The 23,508-nt window shown below is 47.0% G+C and overlaps 1 protein-coding gene across 1 annotated transcript in view; it reads right to left on the bottom strand.

Moving 5' to 3' along the window:
* Window positions 1-6,649: 6,649 nt before the first annotated feature.
* LOC139541863 (death-inducer obliterator 1-like) overlaps window positions 6,650-23,508 on the bottom strand; it is a 41,819-nt gene continuing 24,960 nt past the window's right edge. Inside the window, exons 7-16 of the mRNA XM_071346754.1 lie at window positions 19,179-19,677; window positions 18,720-18,879; window positions 18,393-18,509; window positions 18,064-18,168; window positions 17,701-17,854; window positions 16,703-17,456; window positions 15,761-15,914; window positions 15,506-15,595; window positions 15,206-15,401; window positions 6,650-15,062 (exon numbers count right to left, since the gene is read on the bottom strand). Of these exons, the coding sequence (XP_071202855.1) occupies window positions 7,081-15,062; window positions 15,206-15,401; window positions 15,506-15,595; window positions 15,761-15,914; window positions 16,703-17,456; window positions 17,701-17,854; window positions 18,064-18,168; window positions 18,393-18,509; window positions 18,720-18,879; window positions 19,179-19,677 (10,211 nt within the window). The 3' untranslated portion in view covers window positions 6,650-7,080. The remainder of the gene's footprint in view (window positions 15,063-15,205; window positions 15,402-15,505; window positions 15,596-15,760; window positions 15,915-16,702; window positions 17,457-17,700; window positions 17,855-18,063; window positions 18,169-18,392; window positions 18,510-18,719; window positions 18,880-19,178; window positions 19,678-23,508) is intronic.

Below are 23,508 nucleotides of genomic sequence, written 5' to 3'. Positions count from 1 at the left end.
GCATTTTCATTGGCCCAAAAACAGAGTCTCTGCTGTCAGTGTCCATGAAAGTTGTTCTAAAATATTTTTTGGAGATTTGGTAACTTGCTTGACTGCTCCCATCGTCAAATGCTAGTAAATCAAACATTCAACGATGTTAATTATACTGAACGAAAATAAGTGGCGCAGCAGTCTAATAAGGCACTGCATCTCAGTGGTAGAGGCGTCACTACAGACCCTGGTTTGATTCCAGGCTATATCACAACCGGCCGTGATTGGGAGTCCCACAGGGCGGCACACAATTGGCCCAGAGTCATCCGGTTTAGGGTTTGGTTTGTTCTTAACTGACTTGCATAATTAAATAAATGTTAAATTAAAAAATTAAGCTAAATGTGTTGGTCCCATGTTTCATGAGCTGAAATAAAAGATCCCAGAAATGTACAGACTCACAAAAAGCTTATTTGTCAAAAAGAAATTGCACAAATATGTTTACATCCCTGTTAGTGAGCATTTATCCTTTCCCAAGATAATCAATCCCCCTGACAGGTGTGGCATAATCAAGTAGCTGATTAAACAGCATGATCATTACATAGGTGCACCTTGTGCTGGGGACAATAAAAGGCCATTCTAAAATGTGCAGTTTTGTCATACAACCCAATGCCAGAGATGTCTCATGTTTTGAGGGAACGTGCAATTGACATGCTGACTGCAGGAATGTACACCAGAGCTGTTGCCAGATAATTGAATTTCTCTACCATAAGCCGCATCCAACTTAGTTTTTGAAAATATAGCTGTACGTCCAACCGGCCTCACAACCACAGACCACATGTAACCACGCCAGCCCAGGGCCTCCACATCAGGCTTCTTCACCTGCGGGATGGTCTGTGACCAGCCACCCGGACAGCTGATGAAACTGGGTTTGCACAACCAAAGAATTTCTGCACAAACTCTCAGAAACAGTCTCAGGGAAGCTAATCTGCATGCTCGTCGTCCTCACCAGGGTCTTGACCTGTCTGCGTTCGGCGTCGTAACCGACTTCAGTGGGCAAATGCTCACCTTCGATGGCCACTAACATGCTAGAGAAGTGTGGTTTCAACTGTACCGGGCAGATGGCAGACAGCGTGTATGGGGTTGTGTGGGCGACCAGTTTGCTGATGTTGTGAACAGAGTGCCCCATGGTGGTGGCGGAATTGGGTTATGTTATGGGCAGGCATAAGCTATGGACACCGAACACAAATGCATTTTATCGATGGCAATTTGAATGCACAGAGATACCGTGACGAGATCCTGAGGCCCATTGTCGTGCCATTCATCTGCCACCATCACCTCATGTTTCAGCATGATAATGCATAGCCCCATGTCGCAAGGCTCTGTACACAATTCCTGGAAGCTGAAAATGTCACATATCTGTATTTCCAGTCATGTGAAATCCATAGATTAGGGCCTAATGAATTTATTTAAATTGACTGATTTCCTTATATGAACTGTAATTCAGTAAAATCTTAGAAATTGTTGCATGTTAAATGTATATTTTTGTTCAGTGTATTTGCTTATGTGACAATTACCTCTAGTGCTAAATAATTCAGCTTTCCAATCCACCTGTTCAACCTAACGTAGTTCTAGCTGTGGTTCAACCAGTCACCAGGCCTTTTAACCGGTCAAGACTAGATGGTATACAGCTACGGACAGAATTTACTTTTCATGGCAGGTTAGGAGAACTTACGCAGCAGGTTAGGATAATTAACGTAGTAGGTTAGGAGAATTTGGTTATGGTTAGGAAAATGGTTTGGGGTAGGGTTGGTTAAAATCCTACAATTCTCCCCAAATGACAAAACAAATAAAAAATAAGCAGTTCCGTCCGTATGTGTATACCATCTAGCCATATCTATTTGCCATCTAAACTCCATCTTTCGACATAGAGCTCGACAGCTTGTAGTCACAGATATAACAATGAGAACATCTATGTTGTAGTCCTAAAACCCGGAAATTAGTTACCTCTGGTTCAGCCATTCCGTTCAAAATAACTGGGAACTCAGAAAAATTCGAACAAATCATGACGTCAGTGAATCTTCAGGTCGGAAGTCGGAGTTCTAGAAAGAGGCCCGAGTACCCGGGTTGGAATTTCAAGTTGAATGACCGTTTAATCGTTTTTCCCCCCAGTCGGAGCTCGTTTTTTTCCCTAAGTCACCTTGTCCGAGAAGTCACCTTGTCCGAGAAAGTTACATGGTTATCAAAACGTCATGCCAGTGTAAGCCTACACAAAACACAGCCCTTATTTTAAGTGTTTCTGAAATTCCCTATGGGAAAAATGAATGGTGGAAAATCTATTGGAACCATTTCCCTGTTTGACTGCTCTATGGGGAAAATTATTAGGGAAAGAATAGGGTGGAACCATGGCGGAGTTAGTGCGTTACGTCTGACAAAAAGACGGCATTACTATTTCACTCTACGCTTTTAACCAATAGAGAGCAATAGTAATGACATCTTTTTGTAGGCACTTAACTCCGCCATTGCTCGTTAGCCAAAGCCTATGGAGAAATTACTTTTTTTGTTGTTGTGATTTTTGGATTAAAGGCAAAAGTAAGGTCTGTGGTAAATTAGTTACCTCTGGTTCATTCAGCCATTCCTATGAGGGAAATTAATGGAGAATTAGAACGGAGTTTTGGGATAAATGCTGAAAACATGGTTCACACAGGCGTAGGAGATCTTATACGTTTTGTTCTATGAGAATCTTCATCAGCTAACAATGAATTTTGAAGCATTTATGCAATCATAAAAAGCATATAAAGGCTTCATAATTCATAAAGGTCATGTTAACTGACTGATATTATCCCATAGAACAAAACGCAAAAGATCTACGAACCTTGTTTTCAGCGTTTATCCCAAAACTCCATTCTATTTCTCCATTAATTTCCCCCATAGGAATGGCTGAACGAACAAGAGGTATCTCTTTTAGGACGACAAGCTGGCGAGCTCTATGACTGTATACTTTTAACACGTGCAATAGGCCTGTTGGTTGGGCAGATACATGGACCCTATATGGATCTGAGTGTTTTCTCAGGGACTGATACATGTACAGTGCCTTCAGAAATAATTCAGACCCCTTGACCTTTTCCACAGTTTGTTATGTTACAGCCTTTTTCTAAAATTGATACGTTTTTCCTTCCTCATAAATCTACACACAATACCCCATAATGACAAAGTAAAAACAGGTTAAGACATTTTTGCTAATGAATTAAAAACAGAAATAGCACATTTACACAAGTATTCAGACCCTTTACTCAGTACTGTGTTGAAGCACCTTTGGCAGTGATTATAGCATTGCATCTTCTTGGGTATGATGCTACAAGCTTGGCACATGTGTACTTGAGGAGTTTCTCCCAATCTTCTCTGCAGATCCTCAAGCTCTGTCATGTTGGATGGGGAGCGTTGCTACACAGCTATTTTCAGGTCTCTCTAGAGATGTTCGATCGGGTCTAAGTCCAGGCTCTGGCTGGGCCACTCAAGGACATTCAGAGACTTGTCCCAAAGCCCCTCCTGCGTTGTCTTGGCTGTGTGCTTAGGGTTGTTGTCCTGTTGGGAGGTGAACCTTCACCCCAGTCTGAGGTCCTGAGTGCTCTGGAGCAGGTTTTCATCAAGGATCTCTGTACTTTGTTCCATTAATCTTTGCCTCAATCCTGACTAGTCTTCCAGACCCGTCTTCCAGGTTTCTTCCAGACGTAACGCTTGGCCATTAGGCCAAAGAGTTAAATCTTGGTTTCATCAGACCAGAGAATATTGTTTCTCATGGTCTGAGAGTCTTTAAGTACATTTCTGGCAAACTCCAAGCGGGCTGTCATGTGCCTTTTACTGAGGAGTGGCTTCCATCTGGCCACTCTACCATAAAGACCTGATTAGTGGAGTGCTGCAGAGATGGTTGTCCTTCTGGAAGGTTCTCCCATCTCCACAGAGGAACACTAGAGCTCTGTCTGAGCTCTGAGGGATCGGGTTCTTGATCACCTCCCTGACTAAGGCCCTTCTCTCCCAATTGCTCAGTTTGGCCAGGCGGCCAGCTCTAGGAAGAGTCTTGGTGGTTTCAAACTTCTTCCATTTAATAATGGAGGCCACTGTGTTCTTGGGGACCTTCAATGCTGCAGAATTTTTTGGTACCCTTCCCCAGATCTGTGCCTAGACACAATCCTGTCTCGGAGCTCGACAGACAATTCCTTCAGCATCATGGCTTGGTTTTTTCTGACATGCACTGTCAACTGTGGGACCTTATATAGACAGGTGTGTGTCTTTCCAAATCATGTCCAATCAATTGAATTTACCACAGGTGGACTCTAATCAAGTTGTAGAAACATCTCAAGGATGATCAATGGAAACAGGATGCACCTGAGCTCAATTTCAAGGCTCATGTGTCTGAATACTTATGTAAATAAGGTATCTGTTTTTTCTTTTTAATACATTTGCCAAAATTTCTGCCAAAACTTTTTCCGCTTTGTCATTATGGGGTATTGTGTGTAGATTGCTGAGGATTATTTTTTAAATCCATTTTAGAATATGGCTGTAACGTAACAAAATGTGGAAAAAGTCAAGGGGTCTGAATACTTTCCGAAGGCACTGTATGTAGCAGCAGATGATAGCCATGTAGTCGTGGGCTATACTCGGCCTTGTTTCAGGGTAGTAGGTTGGTGGTTGAAGATATCCCTCTAGTGATGTGGGGGCTGTGCTTTGGCAAAGTGGGTGGGGTTATATCCTGCCTGTTTGGCCCTGTCCGGTGGTATCGTCGGACAGGGCCTCAGTGTCTCCCGACCCCTCCTGTCTCAGCCTCCAGTATTTATACTGCAATAGTTTGTGTCAGGGGGCCAGGGTCAGTCTGTTTTATCTAGGGTATTTCTCCTGTCTTATCCTGTGTCCTGTGTGAATTTAAGCATGCTCCCTCTAATTCTCTCTTTCTCCTCCTTCTTTCTCTCTCAGGACCATGCCTCAGGACTACCTGGCTTGATGACTCTTCTCCTTTCCCCCCTCTGATAACCAGGTGGTGAATCGCATCTCTGCATGTCTGGCAGACATATCAGTGTGGATGACGGATCACCACCTCAAGCTGAACCTCGGCAAGACGGAGCTGCTCTTCCTCCCGGGGAAGGACTGCCCGTTCCATGATCTCGCCATCACGGTTGACAACTCCATTGTGTCCTCCTCCCAGAGTGCTAAGAACCTTGGCGTGATCCTGGACAACACCCTGTCGTTCTCAACTAACATCAAGGCGGTGACCCGTTCCTGTAGGTTCATGCTCTACAACATTCGCAGAGTACGACCCTGCCTCACGCAGGAAGCGGCGCAGGTCCTAATCCAGGCACTTGTCATCTCCCGTCTGGATTACTGCAACTCGCTGTTGGCTGGGCTCCCTGCCTGTGCCATTAAACCCCTACAACTCATCCAGAACGCCGCAGCCCATCTGGTGTTCAACTTTCCCAAGTTCTCTCACGTCACCCCGCTCCTCCGCTCTCTCCACTGGCTTCCAGTTGAAGCTCGCATCCGCTACAAGACCATGGTGCTTGCCTACGGAGCTGTGAGGGGAACGGCACCTCCGTACCTTCAGGCTCTGATCAGGCCCTACACCCAAACAAGGGCACTGCGTTCATCCACCTCTGGCCTGCTCGCCTCCCTACCTCTGAGGAAGTACAGTTCCCGCTCAGCCCAGTCAAAACTGTTCGCTGCTCTGGCACCCCAATGGTGGAACAAACTCCCTCACGACGCCAGGTCAGCGGAGTCAATCACCACCTTCCGGAGACACCTGAAACCCCACCTCTTTAAGGAATACCTAGGATAGGATAAAGTAATCCTTCTAACCCCCCCCCCCCTTAAAAGAGTTAGATGCACTATTGTAAAGTGGTTGTTCCACTGGATATCATAAGGTGAATGCACCAATTTGTAAGTCGCTCTGGATAAGAGCGTCTGCTAAATGACTTAAATGTAAATGTAAATGTAATGTAAATGACTCCTTTGTGATGACCACTGTGATTATTATTATTTGACCCTGCTGGTTATCTATGAACGTTTGAACATCTTGGCCATGTTCTGTCATAATCTCCACCGGGCACAGTCAGAAGAGGACTGGCCACCCCTCAGAGCCTGGTTCCTCTCTAGGTTTCTTCCTAGGTTCTGGCCTTTCTAGGGAGTTTTTCGTAGCCACCGTGCTTCTACATCTGCATTTCTTGCCGTTTGGGGTTTTAGGCTAGGTTTCTCTACAGCACTTTGTGACATCGGCTGATGTAAAAAGGGCTTTATAAATATACATTTGATTGATTGATTAGTTTACCGTAGTTATTGGGGTCCATGTATGTGTAATTTCATGTCATTTTTAAATGGGGCGCAAAGACCCCCAAAGCATCAACTACAGGAGCAAGAGTTGGAATTAAACTACAGCACAGAGCTGAGTAGATAAACTCATAACTGAGAAAGTGCTTTCACTGTGGGCCTGAGTTTAGGTTAATAATGCCCCAAGGCTTGACCAAAGATAATATGGCAGGACCTTTTGATTATGCATAGGCCACACAATAATTCTAATATTCAATCAATTTGCATTGCAAGCAGAACTCAAACATATGCATACTTAAATGATTAGGCAAAATGTCTATCAGACAAAGCTGATAATTGATTGTGGTTCAAATTAAATGCAAGTATGATCATTCCTTTACTGTTTTTATTGGCCTCGGTTCAACAAATTAAAACAGAGTAAAAAAAAAGAAGTTTATTCTAAAACATAATTATCATGAGATGATCCAACATGAAGGCTTTTTCTAACCAGTGAATAGATGACAGCAGTATGGCTCAATAGGTTTGGACTTATAAAAAAAAAAAATACCAAAAAATATCCATAAACACAATGTACATATCTATTATGTTTGACATGACATGAGTTTTAATCTGGAAATTCTGAAAAGCACATAATTTGTACAATTTTAAAACTAAATTGAATGAAACAAGGTACGTTCAGTCATGACATTCAAAAAGTTAAGGGTGTTTAATAATGTAGTGAAAACGACTACGTAGTACATTATGAACTGAACCAACTTCAAACTTAGTCCATGCATTTCTGTGAACAGTAGTCTCCAGTCAAACAGGCCCTTTGCTCTCCTGGGGCGTGTCTACCTGGGGCGTGTCTACCTGGGGCGTGTCTACCTGCGGCGTGTCTACCTGCGGCGTGTCTACCTGCGGCGTTTCTGTTAATTCAACCGTTTTACCCTTTCCCTCCATTTGTTCTTCTTTCTTTCCACTTCCATCCTTTAAAATGTCTCGGTCATTGTCTTTTGAGAGTGAACGGTTGTGCAGACTAACACCTCCTCTGTTTGCCTCTCCTTCTCTGCTTGTGGCTCTGCCAATGTCTCTGTCCTTTTCTATGGGTGTCTTTTGCTTTTCATCTACCTCCTCTCTGGGCCTGTCTACTTCACTCCCTCTAACCCTTTCTCTCTCCCTACTCACAAGCCTACCTGTCCCCCTGTCCCACTGTCTTCCATGACTGCAACCCCGCTCTCTCCCATTGTCCTCAGGCAACTGCCTCTCCTGGGACAAGCAGGGCGCTGTGCCGTGGAAGTTAACCCTGTCTCGGGGGTTAACACCACGGCCACGTTCTTCAGAGTTGTTTTCTCTGTCTCCATAGTTTCTCATTTCACAGTCTTCTATGGGTAGGCTTGTTCTCCTCGTATCAGGCGACTGACTGTTCCGCCAATGGTCTTCTCTAAAAGCATCCGGGCTGTTGTTCGGCAAACTCATGAGACCCTCCGGGGGAGTGGGGAGTAAACCTCCTTTAGGCCTCAACGGTCTTACCACTAGCCGTGGACCGTCAAACCGTGGCTGCCCCCCATTGTCTGGGAAATACCCTCGAGATGAGCCTCTGGGCTGGTTGAACCTCGAGGGACGAGGACCCCTGGGGCCATGGAAACCAGGACTTTGTACTCCCCTTGATCCTCCAAAATGATTTGTTGTTGTTGTGAAGTGATCTCCTCTTATATCTGGACTTCTCATGTCTGGATCTTGGGCTCGCATTTCTTGACCCATGTCTAACCCTGGACCCTTCGTGTCAGGCCCTGTATCTCTCATGTTTGGCCCTCTCCTTTCACCCCTCATGTCTGGCCCTGACCATCTCCCATCACCCCTTGAGTCTGGCCCTGGCCATCTCCCATCACCCCTTGTGTCTGGCCCTGGACCTCTCATATCTGGCCCTGTACTCTCATCCCACATGTCTGGTCCTGCACCGCTCATGTCTGGCCCTGACCATCTCCTATCACCCCTCATATCTGGCCCTCTCATGTCTGACCCCGGCCCTCTCCTATCACCCCTCTTGTCTGGCCCTGGACCTCTCATATCTGGCCCTCTACCCTCATCCCACATGTCTGGTCCTGCACCGCTCATGTCCGGCCCTGGACCCCTCATGTTTGGTGAAGACCCTCTCCTATCATCCCACATGTCTGGCCCTCTTCTATCACCCCTCATATCTGGCCCTGGCCCTCTCCTATCACCCCTCTTCTCTGGCCCTAAACCCTGCCCTCTGATGTCGGGCTCTTGCTCTCTCGTGTCTGGTCCTGGACCCCTCATGTCTGTCCCTGGCGCTCTCCTATCACCCCTTGTTTCAGGCCCTGGAACTTCCATTTCTGGCGCTGACCCTCTCCTAACCACCCTCTTGTCTGGCCCTGGATCTCTCATGTTTGGCCCTCTCCTATCACTCCTTGTATCTGGCCATAGACCTGGCCCTCTGATGTCTGGCTCTTGATCTCTCGTGTCTGGTCCTGGACCCCAAATGTCTGGCTCTGGCCCTCTCCTATCACCCCTTGTGTCTGGCCCTGGCCCTCTCATGTCTGGCTCTAGACCCCTCAAGTCTGGCCCTCTCTTATCACCCCTTTTGTCTGGCCCTAGACCTGGCTCTCTGATGTCTGGCTCTTGATCTCTTGTGTCTGGTCCTGGACCCCTCATGTCTTGACCTGGCCCTCTCCTATCACTCCTTGTGTCTGGCCCTGACCTTCTCATGTCTGGCCCTAGACCCCTCAAGTCTTTCCCTGGCCCTCTCCTATCACCCCTTGTTTCGGGCCATGTCCCTCTCATGTCTGGACCCGTCCCTCTCCTATCAACCCTTGTGTCTGGCCCTAGACCTGGCTCTCTGATGTCTGGCTCTTGATCTCTCATGTCTGGTCCTGGACCCCTCATCTCTGACCCTGGCCCTCTCCTATCACCCCTTGTGTCTGGCCCTGGCCGTCTCATGCCTGGCCCTAGACCCCTCATATCTGGCCCTGGCCCTCTCCGATTACCCCTCATGTCTAGCCCTGGCCCTCTCCTATCACCCCTTGTGTCTGGCCCTAGACCTGGTCCTTTGATATCTGACTCTGGACCCCTCATGCCTGGCCCTGGTCCTCTCCTATCAACCCTCATGTCTGGCCCTGGCCCTCTCCTATCACCCCACATGTCTGGCCCTGGACCCCGCATGTCTGGCCCTGGCCCTCTCCTATAACCCCTTGTGTCTGGCCCTAGACCTGGCCCTCTGATGTCTGGCTCTGGAGTTCTCATGTCTGGCTCTGGAGTTCTCATGTCTGGCCCTGGACCCTGCATGTCTGACCCTGGATCTCTCATGTCTGGCCCTGGACCCTGCATGTCTGGCCCTGGATCTCTCATGTCTGACCCTGGACCCTGCATGTCTGGCCCTGCACCCTGCATGTCTGGCCCTGGATCTCTCATGTCTGGCCCTGGATCTCTTTTATCACCCCTCATATCTGTCCTTGGACCTCTGATGTCTGGCCCTCTCCTATCACCCCTTGTGTCTGGCCCTAGACCTGGCCCTCTGATGTCTGGCCCTGGCCATCTCCTGTCATCCCTTGTGTCTCGCCCTAGACCTGGATCTCTCATGTCTGGCCTTCTCCTTTCACCCCTTGTGTCTGGCCCTGGACCTCCCCTATCACCCCTCATGTCTGGCCCTGGATCTCTCATGTCTGGCCCTCTCCTATCACCCCTCATGTTTGACCCTTGCCCTCTCCTATCACCCCTCATGTCTGGCCCTGGACCTCCCCTATCACCCCTCACGTCTGGCCCTGGACCCCTCATATCTGGCCCTAGAACCCTCATGTCTGGCCCTGGACCTCCCCTATCACCCCTCACGTCTGGCCCTGGACCCCTCATATCTGGCCCTAGAACCCTCATGTCTGGCCCTGGACCTCCCCTATCACCCCTCACGTCTGGCCCTGGACCCCTCATGTCTGGCCCTGGACCTCTCCTATCACCCCTTGTGTCTGGCCCTGGACCCCTCATGTCTAGCCCTGGACCTCTCCTATCACCCCTTGTGTCTGGCCCTCTGATGTCTGGCCCTGGACCTCCCCTATCACACCTCATGTCTGGCCCTGGACCTCTCATGTCTGGCCCTGGACCTGGACCTCTCCTATCACCCCTTGTGTCTAGCCCTGGATCTCTCATGTCTGGCCCTCTCCCATCACCCCTCATGTCTGGCCCTGGACCTCTTCCATCACCCCTCATGTCTGGCCCTGGACCTCTCCCATCACCCCTCATGTCTGGCCCTGGACCTCTCCCATCACTCCTCATGTCTGGCCCTGGACCTCTCCCATCACCCCTCATGTCTGGCCCTGGACCTCTCCCATCACCCCTCATGTCTGGCCCTGGACCTCTCCTTTCACCCCTCATGTCTGTCCCTGGCCCTCTCCCATCACCCCTTGTGTCTGGCACTAGACATGGCCCTCTGATGTCTGGCCCTGAATCTCTCATGTCTGGCCCTGAATCTCTCATGTCTGGCCCTGAATCTCTCATGTCTGGCCCTGGCCTTCTATCACCCCTCATGTCTGGCCCTGGTCCCATCATATCTGGCCCTCTCCTTTCATCCCTCATGTCTGGCCCTGGCCCTCTCCTATCACCCCTCATGTCTGGCCCTGGTCCTCTCCTATCACCCCTCATGTCAGGCCCTGGTCCCATCATATCTGGACCTCTGATGTCTGACCCTGGGTTTCTCCTTTCCTCCCCAATATCAGGATCTCTCCTCTCTAAACTGCTGGACCGCTCCCCCTTGTTGTTTGGAGAAGCCATGTGGGGAGGACCTTGTGAGGGTATCTGGGTTTCTATCAGAATTTCTGATGGGCTCTGTATACTGTGCTCCCTTGGTGTTACCAGCGAGGCGTGAGCAGGTCTTACCACTCCCTGTCGACCATCGAAACAGAACCGTGGTTGCACCCCTGGGAAGTGCCCTGGATATGAGCCTCTGGGCTGGTTGAACCTCGAAGGACGAGGACCCCTGGGGCGTAAACCAGGACGATGTACTCCCCTTTGATCCTCAAAATGTCCTCTGTGAACAGGTGAGATCATCCTTGGACGGCTGAAATGAGTCGATGTTGGTCTCTGTCCTCCAAAGTTAGCTGTTGGTGTGAAGTGATCCACTCTCATGTCTGGACTTCTCATATCTGGATCTGGGGCTGGCATTTCAGGAGCTGTCATGTCTGGTCCTGGACCTCTTCCATCATCCCATATGTCTGGCCCTCTCCTATCACCCCTCATGTCGGGCTCTGGCCCTCTCCTATCACCCCTCATGTCGGGCTCTGGCCCTCTCCTATCACCCCTCAAGTCGGGCTCTGGCCCTCTCCTATCACCCCTCATGTCGGGCTCTGGCCCTCTCCTATCACCCCTCATGTCGGGCTCTGGCCCTCTCCTATCACCCCTCATGTCCGGCTCTGGCCCTCTCCTATCACCCCTCATGTCAGGTTCTGGCCCTCTCCTATCCCCCCTCATGTCTGGCCCTGGATCTCGCATGTCTGGCCCTAGACCTCGTATGATTGGCCCTGGACACCCCATCTCTGGCCCTGAACCTTGCATGTCTGGCCCTGGACCCCTTCTATCATTCCACATGTCTGGCCCTCTCCCATCACCCCTCAAGTCTGGCCCTGGACCCCTTCTATCACCCCACATGTCTGGCCCTCTCCCATCACCCCTCATGTCTGGCCCTGGACCCCTTCTAGCATCCCACATGTCTGGCCCTCTCCTATCACCCCTCATGTCTGGCCCTGGACCCCTTCTATCATCCCACATGTCTGGCCCTGGCCACCTCATGTCTGGCCCAGGTTCTATCATATCTGGACTTCTGATGTCTGGGCCTTGGTGTCTTCGTCCCTCCCTCATTTCGGGATCTCTCCTCTCTAAACTGCTGGAGCGCTCACCGTGGTTGCTTGGAGAGGCCATGTGGGGAGGACCTTGTGAGGAAAACTGGTTCTCTCTCATAATGTCCGATGGGCTCTGTGCAATGTGTTGCTCCTTTATTTCTGGTTGAATAGGCTCACCTCCATTGTCATGATTCTGGTTGGTGCCTCTTTGTTTTCCGAGCAGCTCTAGAGATCTTACTACTAGCGGATTATGTGGACCATCAAACCGGGACCGTGGTGGCATCCACCTTGAGGTACGAGGACCCCTGGGGCGGAAACCAGGACAAGGTGCTCCCCGTTGATCCTTAAAATTTCCTCTTGGAACAGATAAGGGGATCCTTGGACTATTAAAATGGGGCGATGGTGATCTCTTTCCTCCAAAGTAAGTTGTTGGTGAGAAGTGGTCCTCTCTCATATCTGGACTTCTCATGTCTGGTTCTGGACCTCTGATATTTGGACTTGGATGCATCATTTGTGGCTCGCTCCTTTCACCCCTCATGTCTGGTTCTGGATCTGGACCTCTGATATTTGGACTTGGATGCCTCATTTGCGGCCCTCTCCTTTCACCCCTCATGTTTGGCCCGGGTCCCATCATATCAGGCCCTTGGTTTCTCCTTCCCTCCCTAATATCAGGATCTCTCCTCTCTAAACTGCTGGACCGCTCACCCTGGTTATTAGGAGAGGCCATGTGGGGAGGACCTTGTGAGGAAAACTGTTTTTCTCTCATAATGTCTGATGGGCTCTGTACACTGCATTGCTCTAGTAGTTCCAGTTGAGAGGGCCTATCCCTATTGTCTTGAAGCTGGATGTTGGGGCCTTGCTCGTTGTTGGGCCCTTTTGATGGTGATCCCAGCAAGCTTTGAGAAGGTTGTTGATCCGCAGGCTTCTGGGGAGTGGGATTCTCATGGGGCATTTGACGGCCTGTGTCCTCAATCTCTCCCTGTGGTGGACCTCCAGAATCACAACGATCACACAGTGGTTCATCAATGTCCTGTCTTTCAAGAGGGGGCTGAGGTGAGTCATTAGCCTCCATGACCAGTGCTGGAGCTGGACTTGTAGGACCCATGTCTTCAGGAGCCTCTGGGCCCTTTGAGTCATCCCACACTGGAGGAGAAGTCTCCCTTTGACCCTTTGAGAGTCCCCTAGAGCCAGAATCTTGTTTTTGTCTTGGTGAAGATGGGGATCTTCTATGGCTACCAGAGCTGCGTCGAGAAGTACGCTCTTTATGAGGGATATGACGGCCTGGGCGCTCAGAGTGGTGACGACCTCTGTGATATGGTCGGCTCCTCTCACCCCGTCTGTGTCTTTCCCTTCGCCTATCAGAGTGTCCAGGGGACCGGTGGCCAGATCTACGAGGAGGGCTTTCGTGTCGGTCCCTGACTTTACGGTCCCGTCTTTTCGGTGAGTGAGTATCTGGTTGGCTGCTACGCTTACGCCTCCTATCAGGAGTGTCATTGCGCGATGCACCACGACACGAGCTAGACACTGAGGAGTCACGAGACCGCTCAGAACGCCTTGCTGAATCTGATCGAGTTGAGGTTTTCACCTTTTCTTCTCCATTTGTGTCTTTCAGCTCATCAAAGATAGTGTCATCCTCTGGGTCGTAAGCTACATCAGAGTCCTGGATCTCACCAGCTTCAGGATCTGAATTGTCTGTTGCCTGAATATTTTCCTTTTTAATCTCTTTAACCCGCTTTGGTGATGCATTGGGCATTTCCACATTTCTTGACACCGAAAGAGGTACAGTCTTGGTCTCTCTCTTAATCTCTTGTTTTATTGGTACTTCTGTTTCCTCCGTTTTCAAAATACCTTTTAAAGCTCTTTGATTGACTGAAGGATTTGCCTCAGACTGCTCTCCTTCACTCTGCTGTGTTTGTAAGTGAGACATCCCAGATTTAGTAGGGGGAGACATCAAGGCATCGGAAACAGAGAAGTGGGCCATGAACATGCCCACTGCCTCTCTCTGCTGACGCAGTGCCTCCTCCTGCTCCTTCAGCTGCCGTTTCTGCTCCTCAATCTGCCTGTTGAGATCCTCAAGCATTCGCTGTTGTTCAGTCAGAGTAGCGGCTGACACAATCACAGCACCAGTAATGGGGTGGCTCAGAGGGGCTGGGGCTGGACTGGGATCTGGGACTGGGTCTTGTACTGGAGCTGGGACTGGGGTAGGAGCTGGAGCTGGGACTTTCGCTACACTGACCCCATCATTGTGCATATCCTCAAAGATAGTCTCATCCTCAGGGTCGTAAGCCACGTCGTCATCATCTGCACACGTGGCCTGAGTGGCAGCATTCGCCTCAAACATTTTATCTATATTAATTGGGGCAACCCTTCCATAGCCCATTGCTGGATCATACTCCTCCTCCGGGTCATATGGTCGATCATATTCATTTTCCTCCTCCTCAATCTCTTTGACTTTGGATTTCTGCCCGTACTGCTGTACTATCGGATCCACCATTGGGGGAGGGAGCAGAGTGGTTGGAAGGGGCACTGCTGCAACTGCTGGGACTGCATGAGAGTCCTTCCCAAACAGTGACTTCAGGATGGTCTGCAGGGGAGTGGTGGATGTGCTAGTGGTGGGGGGTGGGGCAGAAGCAGGGAGAGCAGCTCTAATGGAGGACAGAAGTGATGGAATAGTCAGTGAGCCAGAGGAGGAGGAGTCTGATGGGGATCCAGTGGAAGGAGGGGAACCAGGAGGGGTGGACATGATGGGCATCGCTGGGTCGTAGGGCAGGAATTCCTCCGTCCTAGGGTCAGACCCATACAGCGTAGGGGGTCTCGGGAGGCCACTATCTCTGGAGTCTTTGGATATGTGGATCTTGGCTCTCTTCTCTTCAACCTCTTGTGGCAAGCTTCCCGCACGTTTGGGTTTCTGGCAAATAACCAGTCCCAAAAGAAGATTGGGGCGATTCTTCTCAAAGCCTGTTAAATAAACAGGGAGTAGGGAGATTAGTTTTGAATGTAAAAAAAAAAATAGCATAAAAAAATATATACCCGCATTCAAATGTCAGTGTGGCATCTGTGTAGCCTTCTACATGTTGGCCTAAATGACAGCATTTTCTTACCTGATCCTTCAAAGGGTTGGAGTTTGGAAGGAATGGACTCCTTTGCACTGAGTGGGATGAGGTAGATGTCTTTAATGCTGCGGCTGTTGTTGGCCACCACCCCGAAGCGCCGTCTGCTGCTGAAGTAGGAGAACAGAGACACATAGGCCACCTCCTCCTCCTCTGTCGCTGGGTGGAACCGGATCACACACAGCTCCTGTGGACCAATAATAATAATCTCTTATCATTGAGACAGGGTCTGTGTATGTGTTTCTATCTAAATTGTATAGTTTTTTTCATAATGACATAGGGAGGGCTTGCCTTTGTAACAGAGGTCTTCACTCTCCCGATGTAATCCCACACAGTTTGAGGCATGATTCTTCCACCAAGCTGTATGGTATCAGGCAGATCCTAAACAAAATAAATGTTTTGTTAATATCCATATAGACCAAACTGCTAGGTTGTTTATGAAAGGTATTGTCTTAAACAAATAAACAAATCTAAAGATATTTGACAATGCTCTCCTATTTTTTCTCTTGCGGTCATGGTAGCAAAGTTATATGTTATATTCGTTACCTCTTTGAGATATTCAGAAGGCCCGGAGACCAGATAGCCCTTGGTGACGAACTTGGCCACGCTGATCATGTTGAGGAAGCCCTTCCACACTACTTCCTGCTTGGCCAGGAACTGGGTTGTCTCCCCATCTTGAGGGGAGTGGGAGTTCACAGCCCTGCAAACACATCATCACAATTAGAGTCCATTACTGCCCATTCACTCAGCTGTAAATCAAATATAACTCATGCACAGAGGAGGAAACAAGATTTATATTCTGACTGAAATGAACATGCACTATGTGAGGGAAATTACAAGATTATGTTATAATACTGTTATTGCATCAAATGGTTGTTTTATGCAACAGAAGAGGGTTCTTATAACTCTATTGCGTCTGTGTGAACTGAAAGTGGGCCTCTGGGGGGCTTAATACTGACAGAAGATTTACGATGCTTTGGGTGATAAACCTAACAAGACCACATTCCATAGCATGAGTTAATGTTTCTGTTCTATAAGGTACCAGGGAAAGATGGCTCGGGGCCAGACCATGGTTTCTACACAATGAGAACAGTCTTTACAGCAGATCTTTCATACAAATCTTAACCTTGTGACCTATTCCACACATCTGTTGTTTGTCATGTGGACTAAAAGGGGTGGATCTTTGCTATAAAAGTTATTTGTATCCTTTGTGTCGGGCTCTCAAATAATCATCTGAGGGTGATTCGTCGACCAGCCATCAGTATCGCAGAGCACTCAACCGATTCACTTTATATGTGTGTGTTGTATTGACCTACTCCCTTATTAATAAGTGAATAAAGATTTAGTTTAAGTATAACTCTGACTTGTGTGATAAGTTTGTCTCACCTCATTTGATAGTAAAGAAATTAACCACCACAACTAATTATCATAAAACACATTCTTATCAAGGATCACTTGTAGTGATGGTGGCAAGCTGAGAGGAGATACCTTGAAGAGGATGAAGAGGATCCTGAAGAACCATAGAACGATGAGGAGGATGGCTTCATCAGGATAGATTTGGGTAATGCTGGCATTGGTGGCAGGGATGGGGGTGGTGGCAAGGGCATGAATGTCTTGCTCAGAGTAACACTCTGTTTCGCAGGGACATAAGAGACTGGTGGAGGTGGGACTGTAGACATGGCGACAGTTGCCATGGCAGGAGTGCGGTTGCCAGCGGTGTGGGGGTCACCAGACATAACAGCAGAACGGTTGCCAGCAGTGCGGGGATCACGCCTTGTAATGGTTACCGTAGAAACAGCCGGAATCATGACTGGGGTATACATTCTGGACGGTGTCTTGGCTTTGCGGGTTTCCAGAATGGGGAAGGCGGGAGAATCCATGACAGGGGAGGCAGGGGATTCCAAAATGGGGGAGGCGGGAGATTCCATTGGTGGAGAAGCGGGAGATTCCATTGTGGGTGAAGCGGGGGATTCCATGATGGTTAAGACAGAGTCATCCTCCATTAGGGGGGAGGCAGGGGAACCCATGGTGGGGGAGTCGGGGGGTGCAAGGAGGGGTGATTCATCTCCTGCTGGAGTTCTCCATCCTCTCTCCTCTGTTCTGGGATCTGTTCTGGCATACATCCAGGGTGGCCGAGACGGCCTGTCTTTCCATTCGTCTGGGTTTGTGGAGGATGACGATGACCCAGAGAGTTTAGACTTCTTGGGTACAGGCTCCTCCTCACCCTCAACTGTTATCTGACCTGAAGGGCAGAAACAGATACCAACCCACACAAAACACTGGTTAGCAGCATCAGTACACTCAACACCATAGAAGTTCAGTAAATCATTAATTTGACGTTGGGAGTGATTGTGGTTTATATCAACACTGTTGCCCTTCACTAAAATAGTTTGATACAGTGCAGAAGGCCAACATGATATTATGGTGTTCGTTGGATGTTGTTGTAGTGTGTACACTGTAATTCTACCTTATCTGTTTTTATTTACCTGTGCAGATCTTGCACTTGAGGTCAAACAGGTGAGCTCTGTGCTCGGCAGTTGTGTCTTTCAGCATGCAGCTGAGGATGTCTGGGACGGAGCTGTTCTGGTTCGACTGGCTAGGTCTGGCCTTAGTGGCAGCAGAGAGAGTGCTCTTCTGTTCCTGAGAAAAGAGGATCATGACACACTCATTTATTAAAACGTTACACACAGATGCACACTCAGATACAGACACACTGATATGCTCATCTAAAAGGTATGCTACATTTGAAGATGAACTGATCACATTTTGAGGGCGATATAATTTCCTAGATATTGTATTGCATCAGTATGAGTAGACGATACATGTTATATTATACATGTTGTACATACCATGTGTCTACTTGGCCTAAAGGGAAGACTAGGTAGATCAACCTTCACTGGCTCAGGCGCTGGATTTGGCAGCACACATGCGGCTTTGGGACCAGACTCCCCGACCTGCAATACACACAGACAACATCTCAATCAACTGGTAAAGTTTTGGATAATAAATATAGTTCTCAGTGAAGAATTATGGTGAACTTTGTATGTTATTATTTATGTCATTTTTTGTATTTTAGTATTGTGCACTACATTAAAACTCGAATGGTCTTCTTTAGTTAATTATTATTCTAAGTTTTTGGCTTAGATTAAGTTTCTGCTTAGGCTATATTATACTGTACCTCTGGAGTGTCTTTTTTGTTCGGCTCTGAGACCTTTGTGGCCTGCATGTCCCGCTGGCTCATCCTGGCCAGTCTGAAGGGACTGACCTCACCACGGATGACGCTGTAGAACAAACCCTGGAGACCCACCCAAATAAGAGACAATCAATGAAGCGTACTACCACATGGTGAACTACAAGTCTAGTTTGTCAGACAGGGGCACATTTGTTACATCGAATAGTTGTTTTCATAACTTTTTGAATGAAATGCTGTATAGCAGAGAATTATATATGTGGATTTATTTTTTATGACAAGGCATATGTGTTTTTTTTTGCTGTCTAGACCAACCTTATTTTTGGGGTCTTTAAGGTTGAACATGATGGTTCGGTACTTGTTCATGTACTTGCTATCTGTATTGTTAAATATGTTAAACATCTCCGTCTCGATGCTGGTGACCAGCTTCGCCACTTCACTCTCAGACCTCTCCAAATCGTCACAGTCGCACACCCTTATAAAATCAAAATGTAATTAGTAATCTTTTAATAAGATTTTTGCCCTACATTTAAAAGAGAGCTCAAGCAATGTGTGTGTCCGAAATGGCACGCTACCCCTATTTAGTGGACTACCTTTGATGAGAACTATGGGCTCTGGTCAAAACTAGAGCACTATATAGGGAATAGGGTGTCTTCTCAGACTAAGCCATCATTTCTTTGTCAATCAATGTGATCCAGTGTGTGTGTGAGAGAGAGTGTGAGTGTACTTTTCTAACCACCATGTATATTTTGTCATCTCTTTCCTTATATTCACCTCTTGAACAGGATGTTGGTGAGAGAGCGTTGGATGCTCTGCCTGACCTGGTTGTTGGCTGGCTGAGGGGGTCTGGAGGAAGGTGCGATAGGGGCTGGGGACACGGGCAGTGTCCTAGTTTCATTCATTGGGGTGGGGGGTGGAGGTGAGGGTAGAATGGGAGTCACGAGGGGTTGAGGCTGCTTCTTGGGGATGGTGAAGGACGTCTTGCCAATCCTCAGGGCCCCTGTTTCGTGGTGTCTGGAGGCTGAGGTGCTTGGGGCCTCAGGGGTCGGAGAGGGACTGGATTTGGGGGGATTGGGTTGTTTGACAGGGGATGTATCAACATAGGGTTTCCTGGAGACACTGCAGCTGTTTGCTGGTCTCTTGGTTTTTCCTGGAGCACTTCCCAGAGGAAGGGACGACTCAGTGATGATGTCTGAGGGATAGTTATCTGGAGAATGTGTCTGAGGAGAAATGGGCTCAATCTCAACCTCTACCTGCTCACTGGCCTTTCCAGCTGTTAAAAAATAGAATAACAGGGGAACTGAATCAGTGCTGATAAATCAATATGGCATCTGGTAGCTATGAATATAATCAACAGAAATTGTTATAGGAAGTCAGTGTAATAAGCCATGAGGTAAATATGTTAACATATGTATATGTGTGTTATTGCCAGTTAATTAAGTATGAACAGTGCACGCATGTGATTAACCACTACCAATGAATCAGCTTCAAAATGGTCTTTCTTAGGCTGAGATGTACAGTGTGATGAGATTAGCTTTGTTCGACCTAATAATTACCAAAAACAATTACCTTTGACTCTGTAGCCAAATGATGTACAGCTTCAAATAATGTTATAAAAGGTCATGTTGATCTCATGGAATGTTATTCCTTGACCACTACAAAACTGTATGCGCATTGGAAAATGTGATGTATTTGCACTATTGTTTATGTTTTTGTTGGGGGCCCACTCATTGATGGTATGTACAGTGTGGCTTTAATTGTTCCTCAATTCATTACTAGAAAAGTGTTCCCCTTTGTGATGTTGTGCCATTGCTTTTACAACTAGTAAAATACCAGGTAGGAAAATTGTGAATTTTCTTGTCAGCTAAATTGAAGTCTTTTGATTGAGAACAGTGAGGCAAGGGCAGAGGGCAGGATATATTCCCTCGAAAAACCGAAAATATTTGGCAAAAAAAAGTAAGAACGGACTGTTCATAGCCCACTGAAATACTATTTGAAACAACTACAATGCAAATACATTTACATCAAATAACTGGGGGGTTGCTGGCATCACACCCTCTCCACAGGCAATGCTCTGCAGCTGACCCTGTGACCGGTTCAGCCTCTCGTCTGTGTGTGTGTGTCTCAGGCAGTTGGGTGCTGGTATTGTGACAGCAAAATATAATAATCTTTGTTGTTTAATGGACAATAAAGACATATCAATAATACACTTGTATTCATGTATCCATTTTTTACCCTAGGTGTTAAAGCAGTTGAGTGATAGATCAACCGTCATGTAAACTGACTGATAGTGGGACTCCATTTCGGAAACCTAAAATTTCCTGTGCTAAAACATTGAAAATCAAATCTGTACTGCAATGTAATAGAAGTACATCTAAATAACTGTCAAAACTACCTGACTAAAAGAGGCCGACAAGATTGAACCAATGTCATTCCAGGGCCCCTCTGTTCTTCTGTGCAATGACAGCAGGGCAGTACTGTGATTTATGACTCAAATGATCTAAAAATACAAATCTAAAAAGAGTAGGAAACCCATAGAGATCCTATTAAATTAAATTAATTAACCCTCAAAGTTCCATAATGGGGTAAAAAACAGCAGCCATATTGGTCAGGGAGAATTCCAAACCAGTCTAAATAAAACGAATGTCAGTAGAGGCATAATCCTGATTTTACTTATGCAGGAAAATTAAAGTAAGGCATGTGATATCAGAAATTGTGTAATAAAATTTTACCTAAAATACTGTAATATAATTATAAATAGGCCTACAGTTTATACAGGTTTTATACACCTTTTTTCCATATAAATAGCCTCTAAAATATATGTAAACAGATCATAAATGTGTCAATTTTTGTGTTCTTGGAAAGCTGAGTGCTATATGATACAATCAGTACTTGTTGCATATAACTTATAACTTGTCCAAGTCCTATCCTTAACTGATTTCAGCCAGTGTATGGGGCTGCATTGTTTGAATGGAATGTTGGCATATTGGCAGTTAATTTGAATGGAATCATTCCTCTAAAACTAGCCAGCTAGCTTGCTAACAAACATACATTCTTCAAATTCATTATTTTACACAATATCTAAATCACTGCACTGGCAAAGCATGGATGACCAACTCTCTGATCAAAATGGCTGACCTTTATACCATCATAAGAAGGTTCATGTTAATTTTAGCATTTAAACACCCAACCACACGTTAACATAACCAGGGCTGGCTTTCCCAAAAGCATCGTTGCACTATCATCCTTTGTCCATTTATACTGAACAAACAAACGCAACATGCAACAATTTCAAAGATTTTACTGAGTTACAGTTCATAGAAGGAAATCAGTCAATTGAAATAAATAAATTAGGACCCAATCTATGGATTTCACATAACTGCGCAGGGGCTCGTCCATGGGTGGGCCTTGGTTGGCACGAACCCGCAGGTGAAGAAGCCAGATGTGGAGGTCCTGGGCTGGCGTGGTTACACGTGGTCTGCGGTTGTGAGGCCAGTTGGATGCACTGCCAAATTCTCTAAAACAATTTGAGGCGATTTATGCTAGAGAAATTATCATTAAATTCTCTGGCAACAGCTCTGGTGGACATTCCTGCAGTCATCATGCTAATTGCACGCTCCCTCAAAACAAGACAGCTGTGGCATTGTTTTGTGTGACAAAACTGCACATTTTAGAGTGTACTTTTATTGTCCCCAGCACAAGGCGCACCTGTGTAACGACCATGCTGTTTAATCAGCTTCTTGATATGCCACACCTGTCAAGCGGATGGATTATCTTGGCAAAAGAGATATTATCACTGTTTCCTGACCGATTCCGCTTTTGGTAAATTATGTTTGTCCCCCACGAGACACTGCAGACGCAGAAGCTTATTTCACTTCCTCAAAATCCCCAGAATGAATCTAAGATAGTTAGATGTAAAATTGCGCTAAGGTGCTTGGTGCAGTATTTCTCAAGTTCAAATATGCGTGATGACTTGCCTTATGTTAACAAAGTCTGAGCTGTTGGGCAGGTCTGTCTCACTGTCTATGCTATCGTATAGAGAGCAATCACAGCAGCAGTTCACCTCATGTTAGTGGGCAAACGGACATCGTAATATCGAAACCCAACCTTAATTTACCCGTTGAGAAGCACGGCTGTTCCAAACTCCGTTTTAGACGAGACTGACTTTATGACCAGAATTATCCAATTTACACTTTGTAGTCAATTTGGACACTAGAATAAATGTTTGACTCGAATCGATGCCACATAGGCCGTTTTCAAAGGGACTTGTTGCTTTTTAAAGACAGTCACGCTTTAAAGCGCTTAATATCTATGAACCAGTGACACCAGGCTCCACTGCTCTGAACTAAACAAAAAGTCTCCACTCCATAATAAAATATGCTAACGCATAATAACAAATAGTGTGTAATGTCTCAGTATGTTGATATGCAAAGGTGTCAGATGTGTTGTCCACATTTACATCTTATGCTCTGTAATGTTGTGAAGCTGAAGTAGGCCGAACTCAAGTTTACACTTGAGTAAATAAAATAAAGGAAACACGAGTAAATGAGGGATACAGAGTACACTACATGACCAAAAGTATGTGGACACCTGCTCGTCGAACATCTCATTCCAAAATGATGTGCATTAATATGGAGTTTGTCCCCCCTTTGCTGCTATAACAGCCTCTACTCTTCGAGGAAGGCTTTCCACTAGATGATGGAATATTGCTGCAGGGACTTGGTTCCATTCAGCCACAAGAGCATTAGTGAGGTCAGGCACTGATGTAGGACGATTAGACCTGGCTCGCAGTCGGCATTCCAATTCATCCCAAAGGTGTTCGATGGGGTTGAGGTCAGGGCTCTGTGCAGGCCAGTCATGTTCTTCCACACCGATCTTGACAAACCACTTCTGTATGGACCTCGCTTTGTGCACGGGGGCAATGTCATGCTGAAACAGGAAAGGGCCTTACCCAAACGGTTGCCACAAAGTTGGAAGCACAGAATCATCTAGAATGTCATTGTATGCTTTAGCATTAAGATTTCCCTTCACTGGAACTAAGGGGCCTAGCCCAAACCATGACAAACAGTCCCAGACCATTATTCCTCCTCCACCAAAATGTACA

This window comes from Salvelinus alpinus, chromosome 17 (genome assembly GCF_045679555.1).
Source record: "Salvelinus alpinus chromosome 17, SLU_Salpinus.1, whole genome shotgun sequence".
Lineage (NCBI taxonomy): Eukaryota > Metazoa > Chordata > Actinopteri > Salmoniformes > Salmonidae > Salvelinus > Salvelinus alpinus.
The sequence above is the reverse complement of the archived record's forward strand: the minus strand, read 5'-3'. Positions and strand labels throughout refer to the sequence as shown.